This window comes from Xenopus laevis, chromosome 1L (assembly GCF_017654675.1).
Source record: "Xenopus laevis strain J_2021 chromosome 1L, Xenopus_laevis_v10.1, whole genome shotgun sequence".
NCBI lineage: Eukaryota > Metazoa > Chordata > Amphibia > Anura > Pipidae > Xenopus > Xenopus laevis.
The window spans coordinates 86,841,869-86,868,850 of record NC_054371.1 but is presented as its reverse complement, the minus strand read 5'-3'; the positions used below and the strand labels follow the sequence as shown (position 1 = coordinate 86,868,850).

General features: G+C 36.8%; 1 protein-coding gene across 3 annotated transcripts; it reads left to right on the top strand.

Annotated features, from left to right (window-relative positions):
- Positions 1 to 421: 421 nt before the first annotated feature.
- On the top strand, positions 422 to 25,278 carry nup54.L (nucleoporin 54kDa L homeolog). Of its 3 annotated transcripts, XM_041591079.1 has the most exons (14): positions 422 to 746; positions 1,743 to 1,841; positions 4,449 to 4,607; positions 9,957 to 10,040; positions 12,153 to 12,293; positions 14,515 to 14,744; positions 16,046 to 16,233; positions 17,131 to 17,327; positions 17,577 to 17,631; positions 18,051 to 18,144; positions 18,736 to 18,843; positions 20,855 to 20,974; positions 22,217 to 22,327; positions 24,249 to 25,278. In XM_041591079.1, the coding sequence occupies exons 1-14, from the start codon at positions 701 to 703 to the stop codon at positions 24,375 to 24,377; spliced, it is 1,761 nt and encodes a 586-aa protein (XP_041447013.1). In that variant the 5' UTR covers positions 422 to 700; the 3' UTR covers positions 24,378 to 25,278. The 3 variants fall into 3 exon arrangements, with proteins under 3 accessions (XP_041447013.1, XP_018108098.1, XP_018108090.1); XM_018252601.2 differs by lacking the exon at positions 4,449 to 4,607 and having other exon boundaries at positions 428 to 746; XM_018252609.2 differs by lacking the exons at positions 1,743 to 1,841; positions 4,449 to 4,607 and having other exon boundaries at positions 427 to 746.
- Positions 25,279 to 26,982: the final 1,704 nt, after the last annotated feature.

The following is a 26,982-nucleotide window of genomic DNA, read 5'->3' as shown; positions in this document are numbered from 1 at the left end:
TTGTGCGAGAGTAGTGGTAAAAAAAAAAACCCCAGCTCCAACAACAATATTGTAGCTGCATTTGGGTGTCTAAATATTGAATACAGTCTAGCTGACATTAATTCACTGTGATTCACCCCACAGAAATTCAGAGGCCCAGTGATCCCTTCAATCCCTACAAACATCCAGCGATACAATGAACTGCCCCAAAACCTAAAGTAGAGGTTGCAACCTGTACTAAACCTACAACACAAGTTGGCAACCCTGGGAATTTAGTTGCAGGTCCTGTCAAGAGTCCGCAGCCCGCCACTAGAACCCATTACCACTTTCCCAATTTTTGAATTTGCCGCTCACGAATAGGTAAGCTGCAGCGGAGCGGTCACATGGTAGGATCACATGACCGTGACGTCAGGTCCTTTCCTAGGATAGGAACTAGCCGCTGCCGTTCCTATACTTTACATGAACAGAGTCTCTCTACTATAGGGTGACTGTCTCTCTAGAAAACTGCGTCTCTATGGTGATGACGTACACGTCGTTCAGTACGCAAGGCGGCGTGTTCTCCTGCCTTCTGAGCTGACCTATCTGACAAGCGCTTTAGTGAGCGCGGAAGTCAATCAGTATTTGGTAGGGCTACTACGATTTGTTGCTGTCTCCGAGACTCAGGAGCCGGCCGTTGGAGGAGGGTTGGATTTTTATAGAGAACCTCCGGCTGATCAGGGGCATGGCGTTCAACTTTGGTGCCACCACCGGGACGCCGGCCAACCAAGGTGAGTGAGCAAAACTTGCCGGGATGGGGAAAATGTATTGTCCACCATCAGAGATGAGAAAAAGCCACACGTGACTGATCTTCCACTGGGATTGCTGCAGGATTATGGGAATTGTCATACCAGACTGTAGATCTAATGAGAAAAATGTGTTAATGTTTGTGGGAAATTACAGTGGTACTTTATGGCTACAAATTACTGTACTCAAAATGAGAAGTGTCCTTTAAATATGAGATGCATTTTGCTTACTATAGGTCTGTCCTAGTACTAGATCAATCAAAATGCAGCCTTAGGGACCCCCCCCCCCCTCATTAAAACTCCTATAGCTAAGGAGCCAAAATATACATGGCAACACTGTCACCAAGAATTGCAAAAATCCAAACTTACTTTGCTTCCAAAAGCTTTCTAGAGCAATTTAACTTTAAATCTGACCATTAAATGGAAGATTTTAGGGAAGGGCTGTGGGTTAAGCTGCAAACAACCTATGATATGTTATATTGGGTGTAATCATAATGAAATATTTTTTCTTTGACTTACCCTTAATGAACGTTTGTCAAATTTACTTGAATGAATTTCATCATATTATGACAAAGGTAAATAGTTGAGTGTTTCTGCTTTGGCACTAGCTGCATTTATTCACAAAATGAAGTATCCAAGCATTGGGTCTGTGTCAGAACCCATTAATTTGTATGTGAGTGGACCTTTATTCCCTGTTGTCAGTAGAGCGCTAAAATGCACAGGGAGAAAGTAATTTGTATACTGGGTGGTATGTTGCAGGAAAAGCCACCTACATAGTCATTTAGTACTTCAGATGCAGCTGTGAGATAAAGCTGCTGGGCAGTACACCCCATTTAACTGCTAATATGCAAACATAGAAACTTAATCTGTAAAACATGCTGAGTAGTGCTCTAAGCTAAATTTTCATTGCTAATTTTGCTATCTATATTTAATATTTTATAACTATGTTCTAATGCTTATTTCCCATATCTGCATTTCTAGCTAATACTGGATTTTCACTTGGCACGTTTACACCTAAGACTACTACATCAGGGTTTGGTTTTGGTACAACTACCACAACTGCATCAACAGGCTTTGGAGGTATGAATAAGCTTGCTTAACTGCTTAATCATACGTTTGCTATAGTTGCAGTGCTGTCCTGCATTTCTTGGGTGACTTTTGTAGAATAATCATTTATATTAAAACCATTTCATGTTCACATCTTGTAATGGCATCTGCATTTCTCCTGAGCTACTTAAATGTAAGTTTACCAGGACCTTTGGGAAAACCTGTTTAGGTTTTAAATTGATTTATTCTGTAATTTTTCCCTAGATGTTCACTTATTCCAGGGTTATAGATGTTCTCATATGGCTGAACCCAAACAATTGTATTGATGTTCTAAAAAGTTTTAAGGGGTCATTCACTACTGCCTCTGCCACAAGTGTGTCTTTGGTTTGGACTTGCAATTGGGCTGTGCTCTGCACCTTGCACCAAATTACAAGATAAGATAAGGGGCAGGATGTTGGGTGTCTAGGTGCCTTTCTCTGCCAACCCCTCATGAATACAGGGCTGTATGCATAGGGTAAAATCAGGTCTCTGTTTTGGAGTGAACCTTCAGCGATTGGTTCAGAGCAGGGGGGGCAAAGTACTAAAATCATGGCAAATGGTGCTCTGATAGTAAATGAACCCCGTAGAGTCAAAACCTTTCATCTGGCATAAGCCAACAAGCAAGAAACATTACGTAAACAGTGTGGCAGTATGGTATCAGATTGCAACATATTATATGACACATTACTGAATGATCAGTTTGGAGGGCATTAACTGCCAAGCCACAATCTGAGCAAGCCTGGGTGATAGATATCGAACATGGAAGACCATACTTTTCTGGTTATTTATTTATTTATTTATTTTTGAAAACCTCTTTGGTGATAAATCAGTTTGTTAAAGTGACATTTTTATGTCTCAGTCTAAAATAAATGCAACCGTGATACCTAACTTCCATTTAAATGCAATCTTCAGCCTGGTTTTAAATCAAACCTAGTCAACTTTATTGCTCACAGAAACTGAACTTTAACAATCAGATATTTTAGTCTTTTAAAGGGGACCCATCACCCAAAAAAAATATTCAAAATCCTATTTTATCACATTAGTCAAGCAAAATGAACTTTAATTACACTATATAAATTATGTGAATCTTATTTCCTTCAGTCTGGGAATTCACAATTCTAGCAAGCATGGAGGAGCCATTTTGTGGTCACTGTTATTAAGACAAGTCTTGTATCATCTCAGAATCTTGTTTGTGCACCAGAATGGGGGACCCGATGTACATTCCCATGCCCTGGTTAAACAATTAAACGGAGAAGGGAACGGGGGAATGTGGGGAGAGCAGTGACATCTAGGAAGTGCTGAATAGAAAATGAAAGTAATTGTCTAGGTGCCTTTCTCTGCCAACCCCTCATGAATACAGGGCTGTATGCAAAGGGTAAAAGCAGGTCTCTGTTTTGGAGTGAACCTTCAGCAATTGGTTCAAAGCAGGGGGGGCAAAGTACTAAAATCATGGCACAGGGCATAGAGGAGGGGCAGACAATATTTTATTGACAGCTGAGATTTTTAAATGAGCTTACAACGGCTATGAATGCATTCATAAAAAATAGAAATTGGATTTCATATTTAATTTGAAAAGGACTTTTATTATACAGATTTTTGTGTCTTGGTGACAGGTCCACTTTAAGGGTCTGTTCACCTTCAAACAACTAGTTGTTTTCAGATAGATCACCAGAAATGATGACTTTCTATGTGTCACCGTTTTTCTAATACTGAAGTGTAAAGTATCTTTTTTCACCATCCAAAGCAGCTCTGGGAGGGGGGTCGCCGACCCTGTAAACTGTTCTAAATTGATACATTTAGTTGATACATTTCTTATCTTTGTCCCTGCTGAGCAGAATCACTGAGTTTCATTAACAGGCAGCTGCTATAATTGATACAATAGTTGCTAATACTCCAGAGATGCTGCTGAGAAATGTATCAACTGAATGTTGCAAAATTGTAACAGTTTAGAGTCTGCACCTGAATTACTGAGTTGCCAGACTGAAACACCAGGAACATTCAACTTTAAACTTCAATTTTGGATAGACAGTAAAAAAGAAATATTGGAAAGTAGTTGAAAATGTTTTTTATTTCTGAGGAACAACCTGAAAACAACTGAACTGAAAAAAGTGTTTGGAAGGTGAACAACCCCTTTAAACATGGGGTTGCTGCATCATTGTTTTTTTTCTACTCCTGACAATTTATATTTAGCCAATGTTATTTTCTCTGAAAACCTGTTTTTAATCTGAGCTTTTTCTACCCCCCTTGTGTATTTGTGTGTGACTTCCTTGAGCTTCAAAGGAAAACCAAATGCTCCAGATCTTGTCTCGTTCTTAGAACAATGACACACAAGGGACATTCACATGGGCTACAAAAAGCCTACAAAAGATCTGCTTTCAATATTACTTAGCTGTCCAGTTGCTTTAGACTACTTAATACTAAAGGACAACTTTCATGATCATTACTGGGATCAGATGCTTTTAAAAGAAAGCCAAAACATAACATACAATTGGATATTGCTGTGGGATACTTATTTTACTGTCTCTTTTGCTTCTTTTTCCCTACCTTTGTACATGTGACTCTAATTCTTGCCAACTTCTCTTCATGCTTCCTACTCATCAGGATTTGGAGGGCTGGAATCGGTGACCTCCAATGCCAGTGGGTTTAACGTTGGGGGGTTTGGACTAGCTGCTAATCCAGCTTTAAACTTTAACATTGGGAATTTCAGTGTTTCTACTCCAGCAGCACCCTTCAATTTTGGTAACAGCCTGGCAAGTGCAGGTAGAGAAATATGAATGTATGTGATGTTTGTCTTATAAAATGTAACGCATTGGTCCAAGAATAAGTCACACTAGTACACTGGAGGCATTGATCAATGCAGTAGGATAATAACATTGTTGCTACAAACCATTTTTGGGGTATTTTTTTGTGGCATAGTGTTTAGTATGTAAAATTTCTTAGTTTAAAGGCATACAATTTTTTAATAAAATACTTTGTTTTATCCTATTCTTATTATGAATACTTGTGTGTGAAATTCACTTAATTTCTAACTGTAAACAAGAACTTCTCCTCCCTACCAAACTGCATAATTTAAACACTAAATATTTTTACAAAAAAAAAGCTACACGCAGAGGTAAATAATCCCCTTGCTCTTTGTAGTTTATCTAGACAAGGGGGATATCTTCTTTTTACAGGGCTAGACTAAGTGACTTTTACATTTTTTCTATGCTACAAGAAGTTTAGCAGATAATGTTCTGTGCTGTTAATTTTGACTTCTATTAATACAATGCACAATTTGTTAATATTCAAACATATTAATATTGAAAGTTAGATTTGAGGTTAAAAACATGGTAGCAAGCAAAATGTAAAGGTAGCCATTAATGGGCCAATGTTACCTGCTGATTTAGCCTTACTAGACCAAAATGATGGCCTTCCCAAGAGATCAATCATACTGGCCAGGAACTGTATTGAACCGTCAATGCAGTGTTATCCCAATGAATCTACATTGGTTCTTGGTATCATCTGGCCATTGATCCAGAGGCCAAATTATTATTGGATCAACCTTGAGTGGGCAGTGACCTATCCAAGTAGGCAGATCAGTGTATGGCTAGCTTAACGTATGTACAAATAATAAGTGAGAACACTTATCGATATTGTGTTTTCAGTCTCTATCCAGAAATGGACTTGAATATTGAACATTCTTGGACCAATGTAGTTTAGATCACACACATTCCACCATTCCAGCATTGTTTCATTATTTTTTCCGTTTCACTTCTTCATTTAATTTAAGCCAATTGAATGCTGCAACGGAGTTCAAATGCAAATCCTATTACTGCACTAAACCCTTAAAGAGATACTGACACCAGAAAATAACCTTTTTTTTATATCCATCATAACATTATCTTTGAATACTATTTAAATTTTGCCATAAAAGTAATTGCCTGATGCTTTTACATTACCTTTCTTACCCCCATGTTCCTCTATGAGGAGGCTGCCATATTTGTGCAGCAGTAGTCTGTTCGCATTAGAAACTCTAACTGACAGGCTGAGAAGGGTCAGTCAGGTTTAGGAACTTCAAGTAACAATTACATACAAAAGCATATCTGCAAAAAACAACCAACGTGGCCTATATGTAACTTTTAATGTATAATAATGTTTTGAAAATAATTTTTAGTGTCAGTATCACTTTAAGTTTGGGACTCTTTGTATGAGAGCGAGACATCTAGACATCTAGAATTAATAAGTAATATTTATATACTGTTGGCTTAGATTGAATATTTCAGTAAACCTCGCAGAACTCTGTTGTAGAATGGCAATTCTAAGCACCTTTTCAATTGGCCTCTTTTTTTTTTTTTTTATAGTTTTTGAATTATTTGCCTTTTTCTTCTCACTCTTTCCAGCTTCAAATGGGGCTCACTGATGCTATCTAAAACAAATGTTCTGTGAGGCTCTAAATGTATTATTGTTGCTACTTTATATTGCTCATCTTTCTGTTCAGGCCTATTCCTCCTATTCATATTCCAGTCTCATTCAAAATACATGGTTGCTATGGTAATTTGGACCCTAGCAAACAGATTGATGAAATTGCAAAAAGGAGAGCTGCTGGATAAAAAGCTAAATAACTGAAAATCCACAAATAATGAAAAATTAAAATAAATTGCAAATTGCCTCAGAATATCACTCTACATCATATTAATCGTTAAAGGTGAACAACCCCTTTAAAGGGCTGCACGCTGCCTACATACCTCCATTTAGACATTTGTCACTGCTCACAAAAAGCTAGCAACAAACTACTATTGAATTGGACTGTTTAAGTGGGACTGTGTCCTAGAGTATAGTTTGTTTCTAAGTAGTGACAAGGGCCCCCTTATTTCTGTACCAGAATGCATTAAGTATGTGTCATATGCTATCAGAGATTATTACTGACATGGCAAACAGTAGTAGAAAGTAATTTTATACAATGTATATTTTTTTTCCTAGTTTGACTTTTGATACCCCTTTGAATAATGAGTAGGGTCCTAATGGTTTTTTTTTTTTTGTTTTTTTTTTTTTGGTAAAGGGGTTGCTCGCCTTTGACTTAACTTTTAGTATGATGTAGAGAGTGATATTCTGAAACAATTTGCAATTTATTTACATTTTTTATTATTTGTGGCTTATTTAGCATTTTATTCAGCAGCTCTCCAGTTTGTGATTTCCTCAGTCTGGTTGCTAGGGTCCAAATTACCCTAGCAACCATGCACTGATTTGAATAAGAGACTGGAATATGAATAAGTGACCCCCTTTTGAAAGCTGGAATGTGTCAGAAGTCCAACTGAAAAGTTGCTTTGAATTGGCCATTCTATAACGTACAAAAAATTAACTTAAAGGTGAACCACCACTTATGCATCTTGGAAGGTTAAAACTGTATCTGCATAAGGCTCATGTCACACCAGTTGTTTGCTTTGTCAGTAGACAAACCCCTGCTGTGTCCGTAGGTTCTATTATTAATATAATTTCTGTGTCAAGCATTGTTTTGTATTTTTAATACAAAGAAAGTTAGAATAAAAATAGTTTTCATCAGAAAACTCATAAAATTAAGCATTGCTTTTACTATATGAGCAAACCATAAGGGTAATGGCACACCATTAGTAAAACATTGCAGTTGTGTAACCACTTGAAAGGTTGTGCGATTAAATCGCTTTGCTGCCAGTGATTCACAATGACACCAGTGGAAAGGCATATTCCTGTGTTTTGTCACCCACCCTGGAGTAGATTTAGCATGGAAGATGAAATTTACTATGTGCCATTACCCTAACTGATGTGTTCCATATTATAAAGTCTCACGGACTAGAAAGAAGAATTCCCTTCCCTCATAACGTTTGGTGGTATGGTGTACTTTGAACTATTAGCCGTCACCTCCTGTGGGGGAAGCAGTTTTGCAAAAATAAGATTGTGACTAGTAGGTCTATGTAGGGTAGGGTTTTTTCTTACTAAGGGTTTGTTTCTCCTTTAAAGTTGCTGCCTAACTCAGAGAGCTGAAAAGCAGGAAGTTGTGTTATGTTAGACATCCACTTACTCTGGCCTTTATAAATTACATTTTGGGCTAACTGACTATATTAAAAACATTTTTTTATTTTGCACAGCCTAAATATTTACCCAGTTTTATTTTTGTACATGTGAAGCAGGGTGTTTGCACAGATGTATACCATCTATGTATATATCTTCATTGCCTCTGCCCATGTTCACTACACCTTAAAAAACACATATAGCCCTGTTTAAATGGATTGCTCTTGTATATGATTCTTCCTCTGATTTCAATATTCATTTCATTTCATAATATTCATTTCATTTCATATAGATTTAATGATTCTTGATATAAAGTTTTTGTTGTGATTTTGCATCTATGTTCTGTTTCACCAGCCCTCAGAACAGTATGCACGTTTTTGCTTACCCTTTCCAACAAGCACGATAGGCGGAGTGAACGACAGTGGTGCATACAGCAGACCGGCAATATCTGCAAATTGTGCAGCGTAGAACCATCTTATAGGGTTCATATACCCACCCATATATATTCTTAAAGATTTCATGATATTTTCAATTTTATACTGCTAATATCGTGAATGTGTAACTGGAGCTCCCTCTGCTACTCTGTCCTTGCAACAGCTTACAGGAAGTCTGAAGTTTAATTTACTGATTGAGGAAGCGTCTGTGCATACTTCTCTGCTCAGTTCTATTGCCCACATTCTATCACATTGAGCAACAGAACTGTGCAGGGAAGCGTTAGGAGACACGCATAAATGCAATAAAAAGTTAATGCTATTATATAAAAAAAATACATGCCAACAATGCATTGACTTCATCAGTAATGAGGCTAGAGCACAAGAAATGTACAAAGGCATATGTTTTTGTTTTAGTTGGACTACCCTGCCTTTACACTTTTCATACTGTTCTTTTAGGTGAAAGGTGTACACACAGCCTTTACAAAACTACACTCTCATTGGCTTATGTATGGTTTGTGTACACTGTCATTGTAGTGCATTTGTCATTCCCTTCCTCATTTCCAGTGCTGTATGCACACAACATACTCCTTTTGCATTGTCCCATGATATTAACAATGGGATGGTAATTTTTGTACAGTTGTATTTGTTATTTTTTCATTAGAATCATCCTGTGATTGAACGTGTTGTGCTTGTTTTTGGCATTATTCTTAATTGGGGCATGTTTTACTGTATTCTGTTTGCATTCAGATGTACGCATATGTCTGAACACCACAGAGCGCATTTACCCCCATGAAGCGGTAAACCTACACCTGCTTCTCGTCTAAAGGGGAAGTTCACAATAGCATTGACCTTTGCTTTAACCTAATGTATTATAGGTGGTCCCATTCTAAGCTACTTTTAAAATTGGTCATTATTGTCACTAAACCAAAAAAGCTCAGTAACTGAGACTTCAATTTGGTTATTCTTCTTATTTTTGATGACTTACCTTTCTGTTGAGACTATTTCTTCATCTTCGCTTCTGCTTTCCAAACTGCTGGCTGGTTACTGGGGTAATTACGCCATTGCAACCAGGTAGCAGCTGAAATTCCAAGCCACAAAATAAAAATGTAAGCCATTCAGGTCAAAGAATACAAGTAAAAAAATAATGCAGATTCTCTTTTATCTTTTATACTTCTATCTACACTACTGAAAATGTATGGGTAAAATGCCTCTTTAAAGGAACAGTATACACATATATTTAGCATTCAATATGACCAGTCAACATGGTTTTAATGATGTGATGAACTGTCTAGGTTTCTGTCAGGTACCATCTTGTTTAAGAGTGAACAAGAAACACAGGTTCTGATAACTACCTCCTGCGTAATAACTGTTTAAGGAGAGATAGATTGCTGCTACTGGACTGTCTTTAAGATGCTATTGACCAAACATAGTGGTGCATAAGAAGCACAGAAGGTAAATAATAATTTTAAAAGCCCACTAAAGCCCTGGAAAACTCAGCTGCCATGTAAAGTAACAATTTCCCTATGCTCTTTTTATCACATAAATAGAGTGGGAAGACTTTCATTTAACATGAAATGTTCATTGTAAAACACCAAAAAAGACAAATCAGTTGTGTGTAGTTTATGTAATTGTTGAATGTTTTTTTTTAAAGGTGGATTTGGAGGCTTTGGAACAACTACAACTGCACCTACTGGGTCAGCTTTTAGCTTCACTACTCCAGCAAACACAACTTCAGGTAAGAACACTAAAATTGATGTTTCTGCATTGATCAATAAGTTGCTTACTTAATTTCTATAAATGTTTAGTTTAATGTGGGTGTATGCAGAACAAAATGTTCTGTATATATTTAGGTACATTTGGAAAAAAACACAAATAGGGGGAGGGTGTAAACGGGAGGGTGTACAGGTTTGCCTGTAAAATTGGTGTAAATGCAAATAAATGACTGAAACTGCGGGAAAACTTACCACTCCATGTCCAAAAAAGCTGGGAAATTGTGTTAAACTTATAAATATAATGAAGATGAGTTGCTTATCTGCCCTATATTTAATTGAAAATAATACAAAAACAACATATGAAATCTTGAAACTGAGAAATGTTATTGCTTTCTGAAAAATATACGCTTGTCTTGAATTAGATGGAAAATGAGCCAAAATGATGTACGTATGCCATCCCCTCGGTTTTTCAAGTCATGCTGATACAATCCTATTAAAATGTGTTTCTGTGTTGCTTTAACCCCTTCTATTCTGCACTCATGGAACAGAAATTTTACATTACAAATAGTTCTATGTGCAGGAGTCTGACACTATAATGTTTTGAGGAGAACATTCTAGCCCTCTACATATTGGAGCCTGAGTCAAAAGGGTCGATTGTTTCATATTTAGATATCTATTTTCCCTACACAGTCCAAAAAAACAGAAAACAGTCCAGAAAACATTTCAACACAATTATTCATCTCTGCGTGCAGTTTGCGTCAGAGATTAATGATTCAGATGGGTGTTCAGTGGCGTACTTATACTATAAAATAGCTTGACAAACACAATACCACTATTGTATGTACTATAATGTATTTACAATAGTGGAATGTGAATAGGTTTTATTTATATAGTGCTGCGCTTCTTCTTCCACAATATTGCTATCACCCCTTTCTTTCATAAACAACAGCTAAAACACTAAATCCATATCCCTTTTAGGTTAATGCAATCTATCCAGGCTCCCATTCTCTCATTTTTCTCCCTGCATTTAAACTCTGCTGCTAGGATCCTTGTGCTTTCTCCTTAGAGGAAACCTGTTGAGCCCCAAGTAGAATCTTTAGTATGGCTGCCTGTTAACCAAAGAATACAAAATACTTTTGCTAACATTCAAAGCTTTTCACTCCTTTGCTCCTCACTATATTTATTCGCATGTATCCCTGTACTGTCCTGTCAGTCTCCTCTGCTCTTCTCTGTAATTTTACACCATCCACACCCTCTGCCATCTCTTGTCTTAAACCTTTCTATCTTGTTGTTCCTTACCTCTTGAATTCCATCCCTGAATTCCTCTCTCAATCTCTTTAAGAAAAAACTCAGATTCTACCTTTTGGAGCACTAGAATATTATTAACACTGTTATCCACCACATTAAGCTATTTGGGCACGAACCCCCTTCCTACACATGACACTTAATCTCTGTTTATTTCTACTTATTTATTTTATGTATTATAATACTTGTCCTCCCTGTGTATACTTTTGTAGATCATAAGATTGTACAACACCGTGTATGCATACAACTACTTAACTCCCTTAAAATGTGTCTTAAAGAAAATGAGTAGCATACAGGATATGTCTATCCTTGCAAAAGGAACATTAGCCTTTAACAAGTTAAGTGTTCGAAGTGTATCAGATTAAAAAGCAAAGTGATTCCCAGCACCTACCAATACCTAGCTGTAGGTAGTTTCAAGCAGTTTAGTTCTATAGCAGGACTGACAAAATCCTGCCCAATATTACACTTTCATTACTGCTTCTACCTTCTGTGGTGACACTGGTGTACGGATGAAGTTATTTAAAAAGGATGAACTCTGTTAAATGGAAATGTCATTTAAACTGCATTACTAAATAATGTCCAGCATAAATGATGTGATTTGCTTCCATTCTCCAAATGTGTTACTAGATGCTTTGAATGCAATGCTGGACTATACAACTGGAAGCCCACAGCCTAGATTTTTATGGCCACCAGTCTGCCTAATGGCTCTACTGATTTTGTATGTTATAACCACCTTAGTATAGTATATATTTTCTTTGTTTGCTTAGTTCATATTATGCAAATGTAAAATATTTCCTAAAAAAAAACATTTTCAACCTTATTTTATATAGGTCTCTTTGGTGCTACACAAAATAAGGGATTTGGGTTTGGAACTGCTTTTGGGCCAACTACAACAAACACTGGTCTAGGTACTGGCCTTGGAACAGGTTTGGGTTTCAGTGGATTCAATACATCCCAGCAACAACAGCCTGGTTAGTATGAAATCACTATTGGGTGGGATTCTATGTATATTTTGCCTTAAAAATGTTTAGTAGGCTGAAAATCTACAGGTAATTATTTTTGCATTTTATTTATGCTCCTGTTAGCAACAGCTTACTATTGCATTGCCAGCTGTCTTTAATAAATGTATGGCTTTAAGGCTGTATTGAAAGAAATGAATTAGATAAGTTTATCAGAATTTGACTGATTTCTGCAGTTGAAAATATTAAAAGGGTTATTCACCTTTAACTTCTAGTATCACATAGACAGTGTTATGTCTTTGCAGTTTGTCACAAAGTTTTGATTTTACGTTATTTAGCTTTTTATTCAACATCTCTCCATTTTGGAGTTTCAGCAGCTGTCTGGTCTCCAGTATGGAATTTATTCAGCTGCAATTTACAATGGCCACCAGCAAATGGTTTGTATAAGAGTATGGAAGGTGAATAGAAAAGGGCCTGAATAGATAGATAAGCAATAATAAAACTGAAGTTTCACAGATTTTTTTTAGCTGCAGTGATCCGTGACCCTATCTGAATGCTAAAAAAGGCAGAAAAGGAAGGTAAATAATGAACAAACTATATAAAATAAAATATAAGACCAATGAGGTTGCTAAGGCTATGACATTCTGTAACATCCAAAAAGTTATGGAAAACGATCCCTTTAATTACATGTGCACTATTACTGTACGGCATTGGACTTTTCCACTGATGCCAATCTTTCCTTATGCGGGAGAAAGGATTTGGGGAAAAAATGACTGACGTGTTAGCATCAGCAGTATATATCAACCACCTGGTAAAATTTGTGGTACCGGTATAGGATATATTATCCAGAAAGTGTTGGCATCTGACGTTTTCTGCATAAGAAATTTGAATGACCATACCTTAAGTCTGCTAAAAATGATTTAAACATTAAATAAACCCACAAATGTGGATTCATGCAACTTAGTTACCATCAAGTACAAGGTAAATGTGTGGCATTCATTATCTGGAAATCCTTTATCTAGAAAGCTCCAAATTATGGGGAGGCCATGTCAAATAGACTCCATTTTATCCAAATAATCCTGATTTGTTTTTAAATGATTTCCCTTGTCTCTGTAATAACACAACAGTATCTTGTGCTTGACCCAAACTAAGATATAATTAATCCTTATTGGAAGCAAAACCCGCCTATTGGGTTCATATAAAGTTTAACTGATTTTCTGGTAGACTTAAGGTATGAAGATCAAAATTCCGGAGAGATCAGTTTTCTGGAAAACCCCAGGTCCCCAAGCATTCTGGATAACAGCTCCCATACCTGTACTGCTTCATTATTACAGAGAAAAGAAAGGGAAATCATTTTTAAAAACTAAAATTATTTGCTTGGAAATGGCCTTCCCCTAACATTGAGCATTCTGGATAATGGGGTTTTTGGATACAGGTCCCATACCTGTACTGCTTCATTATTACAGAGAAAAGAACGGGAAATCATTTTTAAAAACTAAAATTATTTGCTTGGAAATGGCCTACCTAATGTAGAGCATTCTGGATAATGGGGTTTTTGGATACAGGATTCCATGCCTGTACTATAATCTGTCTGATCTGGTTTAATCAGATAATTTCTCTGCTATACTTCAACTTGCATTTTACTGTGGGAATATACTCTGACATGCTTTATTAATGGACTTGCAAATGTAATTAGGCTTTTCACACTCTCCATGGAATTCTTTGGGGGACTGAACGAGAGTAGCACAACTGAAAACTAATGGTACAAGATGAACTAGAAATCACCTAAGAAAATGTGAATTTTCCAAACCATTCCAATTTTTTTAAACCGAAGTGGTGGTGTGGCATTCCCATTGGCATTTGTAACTTATGTCACAAAAGAATATTGCTGTCAAATGTTCTAGCAGCATTGCACTGTGATGTTCCGTTCCTTATTGAAATCACGTGTGCAGGAAATTGTGGGGTTTGGAGGATGCAGGCTGAGGACAGATGGCTGTTGGTACAAAGTAACTGTAGTCAGCCAGCTCAGCAAAGTAGTCCGAAAGCTCAGCAGAAGAGCAGGGGGCTAGGCTTAGGGAACTGTCAGAAACCAGTTTGATGTATATTGCAAAGTTGCTTAAAATTATGTTTACTTTTCAAAAAGCATAAGTTATGTTTTTGTGGAGTTCCCCTTTAAACAACAGCATTTAGATTAGTAAAATCATTAATTATTTACAATATGTTTGTTTTGTAGTGCTTGGAGGTGGTCTTTTCAACCAATCTGTTCAAAGCAACCCCCAGTCAAACCAACTTATAAACACTGCTAGTGCTCTTTCTGCACCAACTTTACTTGGGGATGAGCGAGATGCAATCTTGGCAAAGTGGAACCAACTTCAGGCCTTTTGGGGAACAGGAAAAGGCTTTTTTATGAATAACACACCTCCTGTGGAATTCACCCAGGAAAACCCATTTTGTAGATTTAAGGTAAAGTTGAATAATTAAACTTTGTTGATTTTCAGCTTAGTAAACACTTAATTTTGCTTTAGGTTTGCTGAATATTATCCTTTCCCTTTTTAAAACATGGAAAAATAGTTTGCAGCTGTCACAATTTGCTGGGGGCAGTACTTGGATGAGACAGTGTTTGTATGTTTGCACTCCAGTTTATGCTTCACTAAAAATCTTTGTTCAGAAAACACCCCAGTACTCAGATGTTCCTGGGAAATGAAAGACATACCACTGTTATCTATTTTGTTGAAAGTGGAGTAAATTATAATGCAGGCTGAGAGGGGATCCCAAACTTTTTCATATGACTGTAAAGGCAGAGACACACGGGCAGATTCGGGGAGATTAGTCGCCCGGCGACAAATCGCCTCTTCTTCGGGGCGACTAATCTCCCCGAACTGCCTTCCCGCCAGCTAGAATGAAAATCGCCTGCGGGACAACACTCGGATCGATTAGGAAAACGTAGCACTCCGAGTGCCATCCCGTTAGCAATTTTCATTCTAGCTGGTGGGAAGGTAGTTCAGGGAGATTAGTCGCCCCGAGGCCCATCATCATTACTGTGAGTGTGGAGCTGGGCAGTGTGTCACACAAGCCAGTGCATGTTTTATTCAGTGGTGAGTCCTGCCTGGCCAGGGATTAAGTGCTGCTAGAAGATAAGTACTGCCTGCCAGTGTATTTTTAAGGCAATAAGTTACCTTGTGGCTAAGGATACTAGCCTGGGGCTTATTGTAAAACACATAACACTCATCTTATCTATAGCTGCCTGTGTATGCAGAGCTTTGCATTTTAATAAATAAAAAGCCACCTCTGGTAACTTTAAGAGCTGAATTTCCGTTTTTTAATTCGGCTCTGCTAGTGCAGCGAATTGGAGATGCATGTTGCCTTGATAAATGGCTGATTGGACACGTCCCTAAGGGCCTGCAGCTCCTTTTCTGCTGGCTTCTAGTAGGTTAATATGGACGAGGCAGAGCTTTGCAGTAGGCTCCTGGGACCAACTGTATATAATACACTAGTATTATAACCATTTTATGGACTGGATACTTGTTCTTGTGCCATACGGTAGACGGCCCACTATTTTTATCAAGGTAGATCTCCTGATGGGGGCCAGGTGTTGAGAGTAGATCCCAGGGTAACAGTCTGGGCACCCCTGAACTAAAGAGTGTGACCTAGATAGTGCTTATTAGAGATATTACTTATTATGCACCTTACGTATCAGTATTTATTAGTCTTTTAAAAAAATAAAGCTTAATCCTTTTACTTTCTTGCTTTATCGTTTCCCTTAGGCTGTTGGTTTCAGCTATATCCCTAATAACAAGGATGAAGATGGTTTGATATCGCTTGTCTTCAACAAAAAGGAATTGGACATCAGAGTCCAGCAACAACAGCTAGTGGAATCTCTGCACAAAGTCCTTGGGGGACACCAGATATTAACTGTGAATGTGGAAGGTGTTACAGCTAAAGCAGATGACCAGTAAGTGCCAGCCTTGCATATAGATAGAATGATGTTCTGTATTAATATATCATTTTGTTTGTGTAGATAGTGTTAGTGAATATAAAACATTACAATGGGCATTTCATATTTGTAGGTTTTTTTCCAACCCTGTAGTAAACATTGCAAATATTTTTCTGGCACAAATCTAATTGATTGTGTGTGTAACTGAGTCACCTTTTTATATATAAAACTGTAAACCGTAACAAAGCAGTTGCTAACATATGAAAATTTGTATAAACTGCTACAAAAACCATAAATAGCAGGAGTAGGTATTTGGGAATTCATTAATTCTCAGAGTCCACTTAAAATCAAATACAGGTAATATGTGATACATTTTAGGCCAATGGTTATTATTCAGTGGTTATTTTCTTTGGGTTCACTCTCTGTTTTCACCTGGCAGTTTTTACATGCACCCCTGCAACCCATGACTGAACAGAAACGACCTGTATGGAATGAAGACATTTCCAAAAACTAAGATCACTTTTTTGCAATGCTACACTAGGTGGTGGACTAAATTGGACTTAGAAGAGAACTATATCTGTAGCTTCACACAGTGTTTACTGTTAGGCTTTTCAGGCCTACCTAGTTATCTGAATGATCCCTGATAAGATATTGAGAGTCTGTTATTTTGGTAATGCACAAAAACAACATTGGCCTGTGCATGACCAGCTTTAGGGTCAGTCCACACAAGCAGATTCGGGAAAGCAATTTGTCACTGGGGCGACTTATCTCCCCAAATCTGCTCGTGTGGACTGACCCTAAGGCTAAAAAGTCAATAATTAGAGTGATGATTAGAATTTGCCATATTGCAGACTTCTAGTACAGACTTCTAGGTTCTGCATTGTGCATTTTATGTTTTTTTCACTTTAATTTTAGAACAGAAGTCATAATCTATGTTGTAGAGCGGTCTCCTAATGGAACTTCAAGGCGTGTTGGAGCCAGCGCTCTTTTCAGTTACTTTGAACAAGCGCACATCAAAAGTAATCTGCAGCAGCTTGGAGTCACAGGGACAATGGCCAGAACAGAACTTTCTGCAGCACAGATTAAACAACTCATCCATAACCCTCCTTCAGGTATTACTCCAGTTATCTATCATACGTTGGTTAGTGAAAGTCAATTATGGGAAAGTATGGTTTTGTAACTCTATAAGTAATGAAGTTTTCCATACTTGTAAGAAAAGCTCTGTACATAAGACACCTTTATATTAGTCTAACTAAGGTGAAGTGAGAAAGCATGAAGCATTAATGGTTTGTCACATTTTGCTTTCAACAGTATTTATATGAAAGTGAATATTATTGGTTTTATTTTTTTCTTTGTATTAGGTGTTGATCCAATAATCTGGGAACAAGCCAAAGTGGACAATCCAGATCCTGAAAGGTGCGGACTGGACAGCATTACTATTGCAAAGATATACTCATCCATAAACTCTAATAGTTTTATAAATTGGTCTTCCAGCAAAGAATAAACAATGCAAATATGTTTTTGTGATTTTAACTCCTAAAGATGGCATATAAGCCCTGTTGTTTAATTTGTCATGCATATTTGATATGCTGTTCTTACTTCAATAGCTCGAGCTTTGAAAAACACTGCTGTCCCCTCCGATGATGTTTTTAATTAATTAGGACCTTTTACCTTTACTAATATATCCAAGTTTTTGCTCTTGTTTTATTATACATTTATACAGAAGCATTGGCTCTTAACATCCAGTAACAGGCTAAACAATGTAACAAAATGTTCATTCATATTCAACAGATATTGGTGCTGTATATGCAACTAACATTTTCTTATTCTCCCAGGCTCATCCCTGTTCCTATGATTAGCTTCAAGGAGCTGCTTAGAAGACTTGAAGTCCAAGATCAGATGACAAAGCAACACCAGAGCAGACTTGATGTAACATTTATGTACAATGTTTTTATTGCCTCTATATAATAGACTATAATTATCTGGGAAAGGAACCTCCTTCATGTTGTCCTTCAAACCTAGTACTTATGGTGGCCATACACGGGCAGATAAAGCTGCCGATATCGGTCGTTTGGACCGATTTGACAGCTTATCTGCCCGTGTGTGGGGGCTTCCGACGGGTCTTCCCGTTCGATATCTGGCCACGATATCGATCGGGAAGGTTGGATTTTTAACCGACCGACCCGTCGGAGCCCCTTGGCGCATCGTAATTCGATCGTTCGGCCATACGGCCGAACGTTCGAATTACCCCCGATATAGCCATGCCGTTAGTGGCATATCGGGGAAAGATCCGCTCGTTTGGCGATGTCGCCAAACGAGCGGATCTTTGAGTCTATGGCTAGCTTTAATCTTATATGTAACAGGATTTTTGCATTTATAGTTATTATTGTTTCCCATTTTCTAAGAATGTATTGTTTTAATTATCTGGACTGGTTGTACAAGTAGTGCCTTATAAATAAAATATACATATTGATGGGGAAAAACATAAAAAAAATTAACGACCTTAAACATCTCCCTCAGATTGTTTCGGAAGATATTGGTGAACTTCAGAAAAACCAAACTACAACAATGGCTAAAATTGCCCAATACAAAAGGAAACTAATGGAGCTTTCTCACAGAGTACTTCAGGTAATAGTGTTTCTTTCAAACATTTCGAGAAAACTTTAACAGAAATTTGGAGTGTTTACCTGGTAAATGTCGTTTTTCATGTACCAGGTGCTGAACTGTCTGACACAAGCTGCCTAGGGTTAGTCTTTCTCATAGTATAATCACAAATGCAGTGTGCCTCTGATTTACTGCAAGTGGGGATTTTTTTTTTTTTTTTTTTTGGAACATAAAAATCAAGTCTGGGAGGCAGATTTATCAATGGTTGAATTTCGTTTTTTTAAAAACAAATTTTTAAAAGTCAGGTGAATAGGATCGTCCCAAAAACTCGAATTAAATTCCTTTGGAGCTTTTCAGACTCGATTTGAGTTTTTTCAGCTCAAACAACTCAAATGTCAGGAAGGCTGCAAACAATTCCAAATTGATCCCAGGATGTCTTCCATAGGCTTAAACAGCAATTTGGCAGGTTTTAGGTGGCGAATAGTCGAATTGGAGTTCTTAAAGGGCCAGTGTATGATAAATCTCGAAAATCAAATGTGATTTAAAAAAAAAAAACAAAAAACAATTCCCTGGTCGAATTTCACCGTTTTGGCCATATAAAAACGTGAAAATTTTAATTCGAATTTTCACTTCGACCCTTGATAAATCTGCCCATAAGAGTTCTTGGGTTTGCAAACTTGAATTACCAGGTCTGGATGTTTTTTTGGCATCAGTCCAGCTAAATCCTTTGAATCTTATTTTAAGCTAGATATTTATTACAGTGAAACCAATTTTAAATCCCCTGATTTTAAATTTTCCCTTATTTTACATTGTTGTTTTGTGGCCCCACCTATATATTATGCATAATATTTTTCCCTCATTTTACATTTTTCTGGATTTTACACCATTTTTTTTCTGGTCCCCTGAAAAACGTAAAATGGGGGTTCTACTGTATATAACTATTTAGCAATGACCTTGTCTAAGACCGAGCCATTGCATATAACTTCAGTCTTGAGGGAGTTACTTCAGCAAAAGTTCAGGTACTGTAAGGGGCATATTTATTAAGGGTCGAATTTCGAATTGAAAAAACTTCGAAGTACAAATTCAAAAAGACCAACCAAAATTAAGTAGTTTTTTTTGGGTTGAATAGGTCAGTTTTCGATCGAATAGGTCCGCATTTGGCCTAATTCGAATCAAAGGAATAGCACATACGATCGAATTCGATTCAAATAGGAGGCCCCCAATAGGCTAAAACAGCAATTGGGCTGGTTTTAGGTGGCGAATGGTCAAAGTCGAATTTTTAAAGAGACAGAACATGATAAATTTCGATATTCGATTTTTTTTGCAAAATCTAATTTGGACTATTCCCTAGTCGAAGTACACAAAAATAGCTCAAAATTTAAATTTTTTTCAATTTGAAAATTCAGCTCGACCTTTGATAAATCTGCCCCTAAATCTCTTACAGGGGAATGTAATAAAAGTCGCAAAGAGCAAAACAATTCGCACCAATAAGACTAAAAATCCACATCTCGCAATGTAATATTGTTCCTTAAACTGTAATTGCATTGCGAATTTTAATTGCGCATTGCGAATTTTAATTGCGCACTCATAAGAAGTGCTTGAAGGTGTCGTAATCTTTTGGAGCAAACATAACTTTTTCAGTAAGAAGTTTTATTACATTGACTGCGCATTGGCCCAAACTATAAAATTTGCAAACGGTCTTTCACTGTCGGAAGTGGTCGCTAAACAGTTTCCGGGCTCGCAAAAGCTATATTAAATTCGCACAAAGCAAAATTTGTTCGCGCAAAGGCATAACTTTTCGCATTGCGAATAGTTTTTCCGTTACCGATTTTTATTACATTCCCCCGTTATTGTGTTATTGACTTGCTGGCACAGAAATGCAAATACCTGTACTATGTATGCTTTACTGATTTTATGAGGTTAATGCTTTGTCATTGCTTGTTTAAAAAAGAAGTAGCTTTTATTATGCTTTAAAAACATGGTGCACTGTATGGGATATAAAGATCTATTGTAAGATTTAATGTATATTGAACAGGTTTTAATAAAACAAGAAATACAAAGGAAGAGTGGATTTGCTATTCAAGCAGAAGAAGAGCAATTACGTGTACAGCTTGACACAATCCAGAGTGAACTTAATGCACCCACTCAGTTTAAGGTGAGTGATAGTAACATAATTTTTGCCTTCTGTTTATTATATGTGCATTAATAAGCAATTAGTGCATTTATAGAACTTCCTCCCTAGAAGGAGGGAATGGCTTAGTTGTCGCAGGACTCACAATCAAATGCTTGTACAGTATTCAGTTGCTTATCATGTTCTCAAGGCCTTGGACAAGTCACTTGTTCTCATTGTCCCTCAGGCACCTCATCTCCTAAAGTAATTGGTCAAATCACTTAATATCATTTGCATCAAGTAGCACAAATATGCTTGAAAGATGTACAGAGAAAGCACTTGATTTTGGTAAAAATAAAGTAAGAAAATAGTTAGGATTGCTCAACATATAGTATACAAGTATAGTAAAATATAGTATCTTTATAGAGCTTTGTTATGCTATATGCATAGCCTGGCTACTTTCTTTGGTGAAAAAATGTGACACAACCAGCATCACGGGACCACGCATACAAGAGAGTCTGATGAGACACTCTAGCAAAAGCATATCCTGGGAAGATTGTATTTCCACAGCTGTTTAGCAGATTATTAACTGCATACAATGAGCAGATGAGTGATTGTACAGTTGTGCAGTCACCCCTTAACTGACTAGCTCAATAGGAAAATAAATGTAGCTTATATAGAATATACTGGCTCACTTTCTATATTTCCAGAGGCCAGAGAGACTGAAATTTTCACTTGATAACTCTTTTATCTAAATAATCATAGTGAACTTTTTTTTTTTATCTTGAGGGACACCGGAACTTTTGTGACATTATTTTATTTCCTTAGAGACAAGAAAGAAATTGCATCCAAACGTCTAGCCTACTTTTGTGTCAAAATATCTGCAGTTCTTGTAAATCAGGGAGTCAGTTGTTAAAGGATGTTCACCTACCTTGCCATTATGTGTGTTGTTTAGTTATTTAAAATCTCAGGACACAACATAAGGTTAAGGAAAATACCAAAGTGTTATCTATTGTTTTGTGGATAATATAAGTAATAATAATAATAATAATAATATAATAAGTTATGTGCAGGAGTTTTGCAAATCCATGTTAATATTTGTACATTTTAATTTCATACCTCTTAAGAATCTCATGCCATTCAAGAACAGCTGGTTGGCCTCTGTTTATTCCCTCTAGCTATTTAGCAGTCTGTACTTAATCTAATATTTCAGTAATTGAGCTTTAGCTAACATGCCCTGTGTTGTGTATACATGTATAGACTGACAAAATGAGCCTTGCTTTTCAGGGTAGACTCAATGAACTAATGTCACAAATAAGAATGCAGAATCACTTTGGAGCAGTACGATCTGAAGAAAAATATTATGTTGATGCAGATCTTTTGAGAGAGATCAAACAGGTAAATCATTTGCGTTTTAATATCTATGTTTAAAAAATGGTAGACATTTATTTTAATTTTAGGCTAAAAGTACAGTTTTTTTCCTGGGTTAAAAAAAGCAGATATGTTTTAAAGGGGTGGTTCACGGTTACGTTAATTTTTAGTATGTTTCTAAGCAGCTTTTCAATTGATTTTCATTAATCCTTTTTTACTGTTCTAACCTTCTCACTTTTTCCAGCTTTCAAATGGGGATCACTAATCCCATCTAAAACCAAATGCTCTGTAACGCTACAAATGTATAGTTATTGCTACTTTTTCTTGCTCATCTATCTATTCAGGGGCTCTCATTCAAATCAGTGCATGGTTGCTAGGGTAATTTGGGCCCTAGCTACCAGATTGCAGAAACTGCAAACTGGAAAACCGGTGAATAAAAAGTACTACAACTTAAAACAACAAATAATTAAAAATGAAAAACAATCACCAATTGTATCTGAATATCACTCTTTCTCTCTCTCTAAACGTTAAAGGTAAACAACCCCTTTAATGGGAATGGCATAATTTTTAGGACAGAATGTTTAAAGGACGTCCAGTTATATAATTACTATGGTGCCTCTATCCCCTTTTTTAAGGTCATGAACATTGTGCAGCTGATGATGTTGCTCATTCTCTTCCTTTGTCACTTTATTTTTTTCCTACTTTGGCTTCCCTGCCAGTAATAAGCATGTATGATCCTTGGAAAGAATAAAGGGGCCATATCTTTAGCTTGGCAGGGTTTATGGTCCTTGAAAGCACAGAACTGTTACCTACAATTTTAAATAAACTGAACAAATTCGTCACTGCGTCAAATATGTGAAACCTGGGTCCTCCATCTGTCATACCGGAGCTCACAAATCTCTATTTCAGGTTTGCTGAGAAGTATAATTTAAGATATAGGGGCCACAGGCTGATCATCCTTGTTATAGGCCATGTTTAAAAGTTTATATGCAAACTGCTAATGTGTTGTGCCAATTGAGGCATTTACTCATAGGCTATGAGTAAGTGCCCCAATAGGCACGAAACGTATCAGGCCTTCACCTGTATGTCCTTTTTTGGTCTTTTTACTAGTTATGCTCAAGGCCTCACTAAAACCAGTGTATTCTGACAAACTTGAGTTTACTGCAGTTATGGGGTATTGCAATTAAAGGACCACAGTTTGTCCTGGTAAGCCAAAGCAGCCAATCAGGTCCTTGCTTTAAAACAGACGACCAATAAAAATCTGCTGATCTGTTTTAATTGGTCACTAGAGTTGTAACAAATATTTTAATTACCTTGCCTTCTGTAAATTCATTGTGTGCCTTTAAACGACGTCAACTGAAAAAATTATTTTTTGCCTAATACAAGAAAACATAATTCTAAGCAACTTTGCAATATCCATTCATTACACGTTTTCAAAGGCTTTTAAGGTATTTGTATAAGTATTGCTATTGAAAGCCGTGTATGTCCCTTTCTATTCTCTGCCCTGGTGGCTCAGACTGTTGATGGAACTGATTGGCAGACCTGTTTTGCTGGATGAGACTGTCTTTTCCAACATTGTTTAAATAGTAACAAGGAGTTAAGCAAATGCTTCTTTCAAAGCACTAACAATTTTAAATTGGAAAGTTTATTATCATTGTGTTTCCTTTTATTAGGCAAAAACGTTTTTGTTTTTTTTAGATGTTGACCTCCTTTAAATGATTGGTCTCTGCTACAAGAATGATGGATTGATAATCCTTATTGAGATTTAAGTGTGTGTGTGTGTGTGTGTTTTAGGAACAATTAGCTGAACAATCCTTGTCTCGAAACACTGACATGAAAAGGCAATCTCACATTTAAAATCCATCCCAGTGTGAAAAGAAATTCATACTTGTACTGCTTGAAATTGTACATCCTTAATTTACACCATCTTTTTTTCCCCTTCCCCTAGCATCTAAAACAACAACAAGAAGGTCTGAGCCATTTGATCGGCATTATCAAAGACAACCTTGAGGATATAAAACTAATTGAACAGGGACTAAATGATAGCCTTCACACGAGAACTGGATTTTTAAGCTGACAAGGCTCACAAACTGTTAATCGTTGGATATGGCTGGCAACTGCATTTTTCAGTTTAACATCTGGAACAAACTTCTACAAGGCTTTAGTTACTCTGTTAGCAATAAAGTAGTTATTTTATCTTCTCTACCACCATATCCTTTCTATAGGAGCATCTCATTAAAATTCTATTAGAAAACAAATCTAAAAGTCTTTATATTACTCTTTACAGAGTAGGCTTTGCGAGTGATGTTTGCATTCTGAAACGGGCACCTATAAACTTCTAGTGTATCCCTTGGACCATTGCTCTTATGCACTGTAACTGTTAACTAAAGCTGGCCATAAATATTGAGATTTCATTTTGCTGTGCATGATTTGGCCACCTACGCTCTGGTCCCTGGAGCTGTGATCTGATCAGCTGATTTGGCCCAAAGATTGGATCATTCTGCAGGTCTGAGAAGAAAACTGCAACAATGCAAAGATGTGATCCTCATCAAACCTGCACGATGGATATCTGCCAGATATCAATTACGAAGGCCCCCCACAAATGGGCCAATAAGCTGCCAACTCGGTATGGAGGAGCCAAATCAGTAGCTTCTATTGTCCCATGTATGGTAAACTTGGGTTGGATGATGCATTTAAAGTTAAACAAGAGTGCCATTTGATGCAAGCCTACTTTGTGTTGTCCTGAATGAACATGCTACACAATATTAGAAATACAGTACTGCCAATTCTCCTTGAATAAGTTGTGAGTTTACCTATAAAACTATTACGCAATAAAAAGCATTTAATTCTTTAAAAATGTATATAGCACTAAACATGAGAGTACTCCAGAAGGTAAAAATGTTCCTAACTTCTGTAAAAGATGTTTGTACATGCTTTTTTTAATACGTTGAATGTTAAATGAAAAATGCTTCAAATTATTTTATGTGTATTTTCTTTTCTGTCCTTTTTCAGTTCCTGAGAGATGCAAAACTACATGTTTTGTGATCTTTAAGATAAAACTAGAAATTAGTACTAACTTAATGAATTAATACTAAAATTTGTAAGTTGACTAAATTAGTAAGTTGACTATTGAAAGGATTGTTCACTTTCCAAAGACTTTTTTCAGTTCAATTGCTTTCAGATAGTACACCAAAAAAAGATGGTTTGCTTTCTAGTTTATTTTTGATCATCTTTCTAAAACTGAAACTTTGTGTTCCTGTCTCTAGTGTCTCGGTCTGGCAGTTTGGTAATCCAGATACAGATTCTGGACTGTTTAAATTTGCTACCTTACTTGAAACTTGGGAATCATGCTCAGCAACTCCAAAGATAAGAAAGGTATTAACTGCTTACACCACCTCTGAGAGCGGCTTTAGGGAGGCACGATTTCTGGTTTACTATCTGACGACAACAGCTAAACTGGAAAAAAAAGTATTAAGGTGGCCATAGACACACCGATAATATTGTACAAACATTTTTTCGTACTCTATTCAGTGCATGTATGTCAGGAGATGAGCTGGCCTATAGATAGGCCTTTGATATCGGTTTAAAATGTTAAAATCTTTGGGATCAAAGAGATTTTTTATGGACTGTCATATAGGTAAGACATTGTGATAGGTCAGTGGCCATTACAATTAAATTGTGCTAAGCAAAGTCCGTTCCATGGAACAAACTCATATTTTCCAAAGCACTGATCTTTCACATGTCTCATGAAAGACCAGAACACTGCTTAGTTGGTTAAAAAATGTATTTCCTGACAAAAGAAATGTGGCAGCCATTATGAGCATGTTTACACCGTAAGAAAACCAGAGATAAATTTTTCAACAATTCACTTTTATTGAGTAAAAAGGAGTAGTTCACAGGAAGGTATTACAGTGTTCATACAGGTGAATACAATACATTGTGTATCCAGTGAGTATGGAGTACAGCAGCATATCCAGGGATATCGTAAGACTTTGCTGTGGCTACCTCAGATTGTAGGTAACTGGAAGGTTGGGTGGTTATAGGTCTGGTGTAAAAACCATGTGGGTATATTGACTACTTACCAAAATGGTCTTGTGATTGTTTACTATTGTAATGGGGTAGGGTTTGAACACAAACTTGGAGTTTGAAAACCAGTGATTTTTAAGTAAACTGACAAACTTGCAGCAATTTTGGCTATAGGTTTTGAGGTATTCATCACCTCAAAGATGGAGAAAACTTTTGAAAAGGATATGAAAAAAGCATGGTTGAATTAGAACATTAGTACAGCTATGGGATCCATTCTCCGGAAACCCATTATCCAGAAAGCTCCAAATTATGGAAAGGCAATTTTCCATAGACTCCATTTTATCCAAATAATCCAAATTTTTTAAAAATGATTTTCTTTTTCTCTGCAATAATAAAGCAGTATCTTGTATATGATCCAAACTAAGATATAATGAATCCTCTTTGCAGGCAAAACCAGCTTGTTGGGTTTATTTAATGTTTAAATTATTTTCTAGTAGACTTAGTATGAAAATCCAAATTACGGAAAGATCCATTTTTCGGAAAACCCCAGGTCCCAAGCTTTCTGGATAACAGGTGCCATACTGTACATGTGACAGTAACACCTCGTCAAGGCTTCAACCCTGTTACTGGCCATTCACTCTGGGCGTAAAATGCTG

Excerpts from the sequence above, each read along its gene's own strand:
- nup54.L (XM_041591079.1), top strand. The coding sequence starts at position 701 with ATGGCGTTCAACTTTGGTGCCACCACCGGGACGCCGGCCAACCAAG. Across the intron at positions 747-1,742 it reads CGGGACGCCGGCCAACCAAG|CTAATACTGGATTTTCACTT; the intron begins GTGAGTGAGCAA and ends CTGCATTTCTAG. Across the intron at positions 17,328-17,576 it reads CATCCATAACCCTCCTTCAG|GTGTTGATCCAATAATCTGG; the intron begins GTATTACTCCAG and ends TCTTTGTATTAG.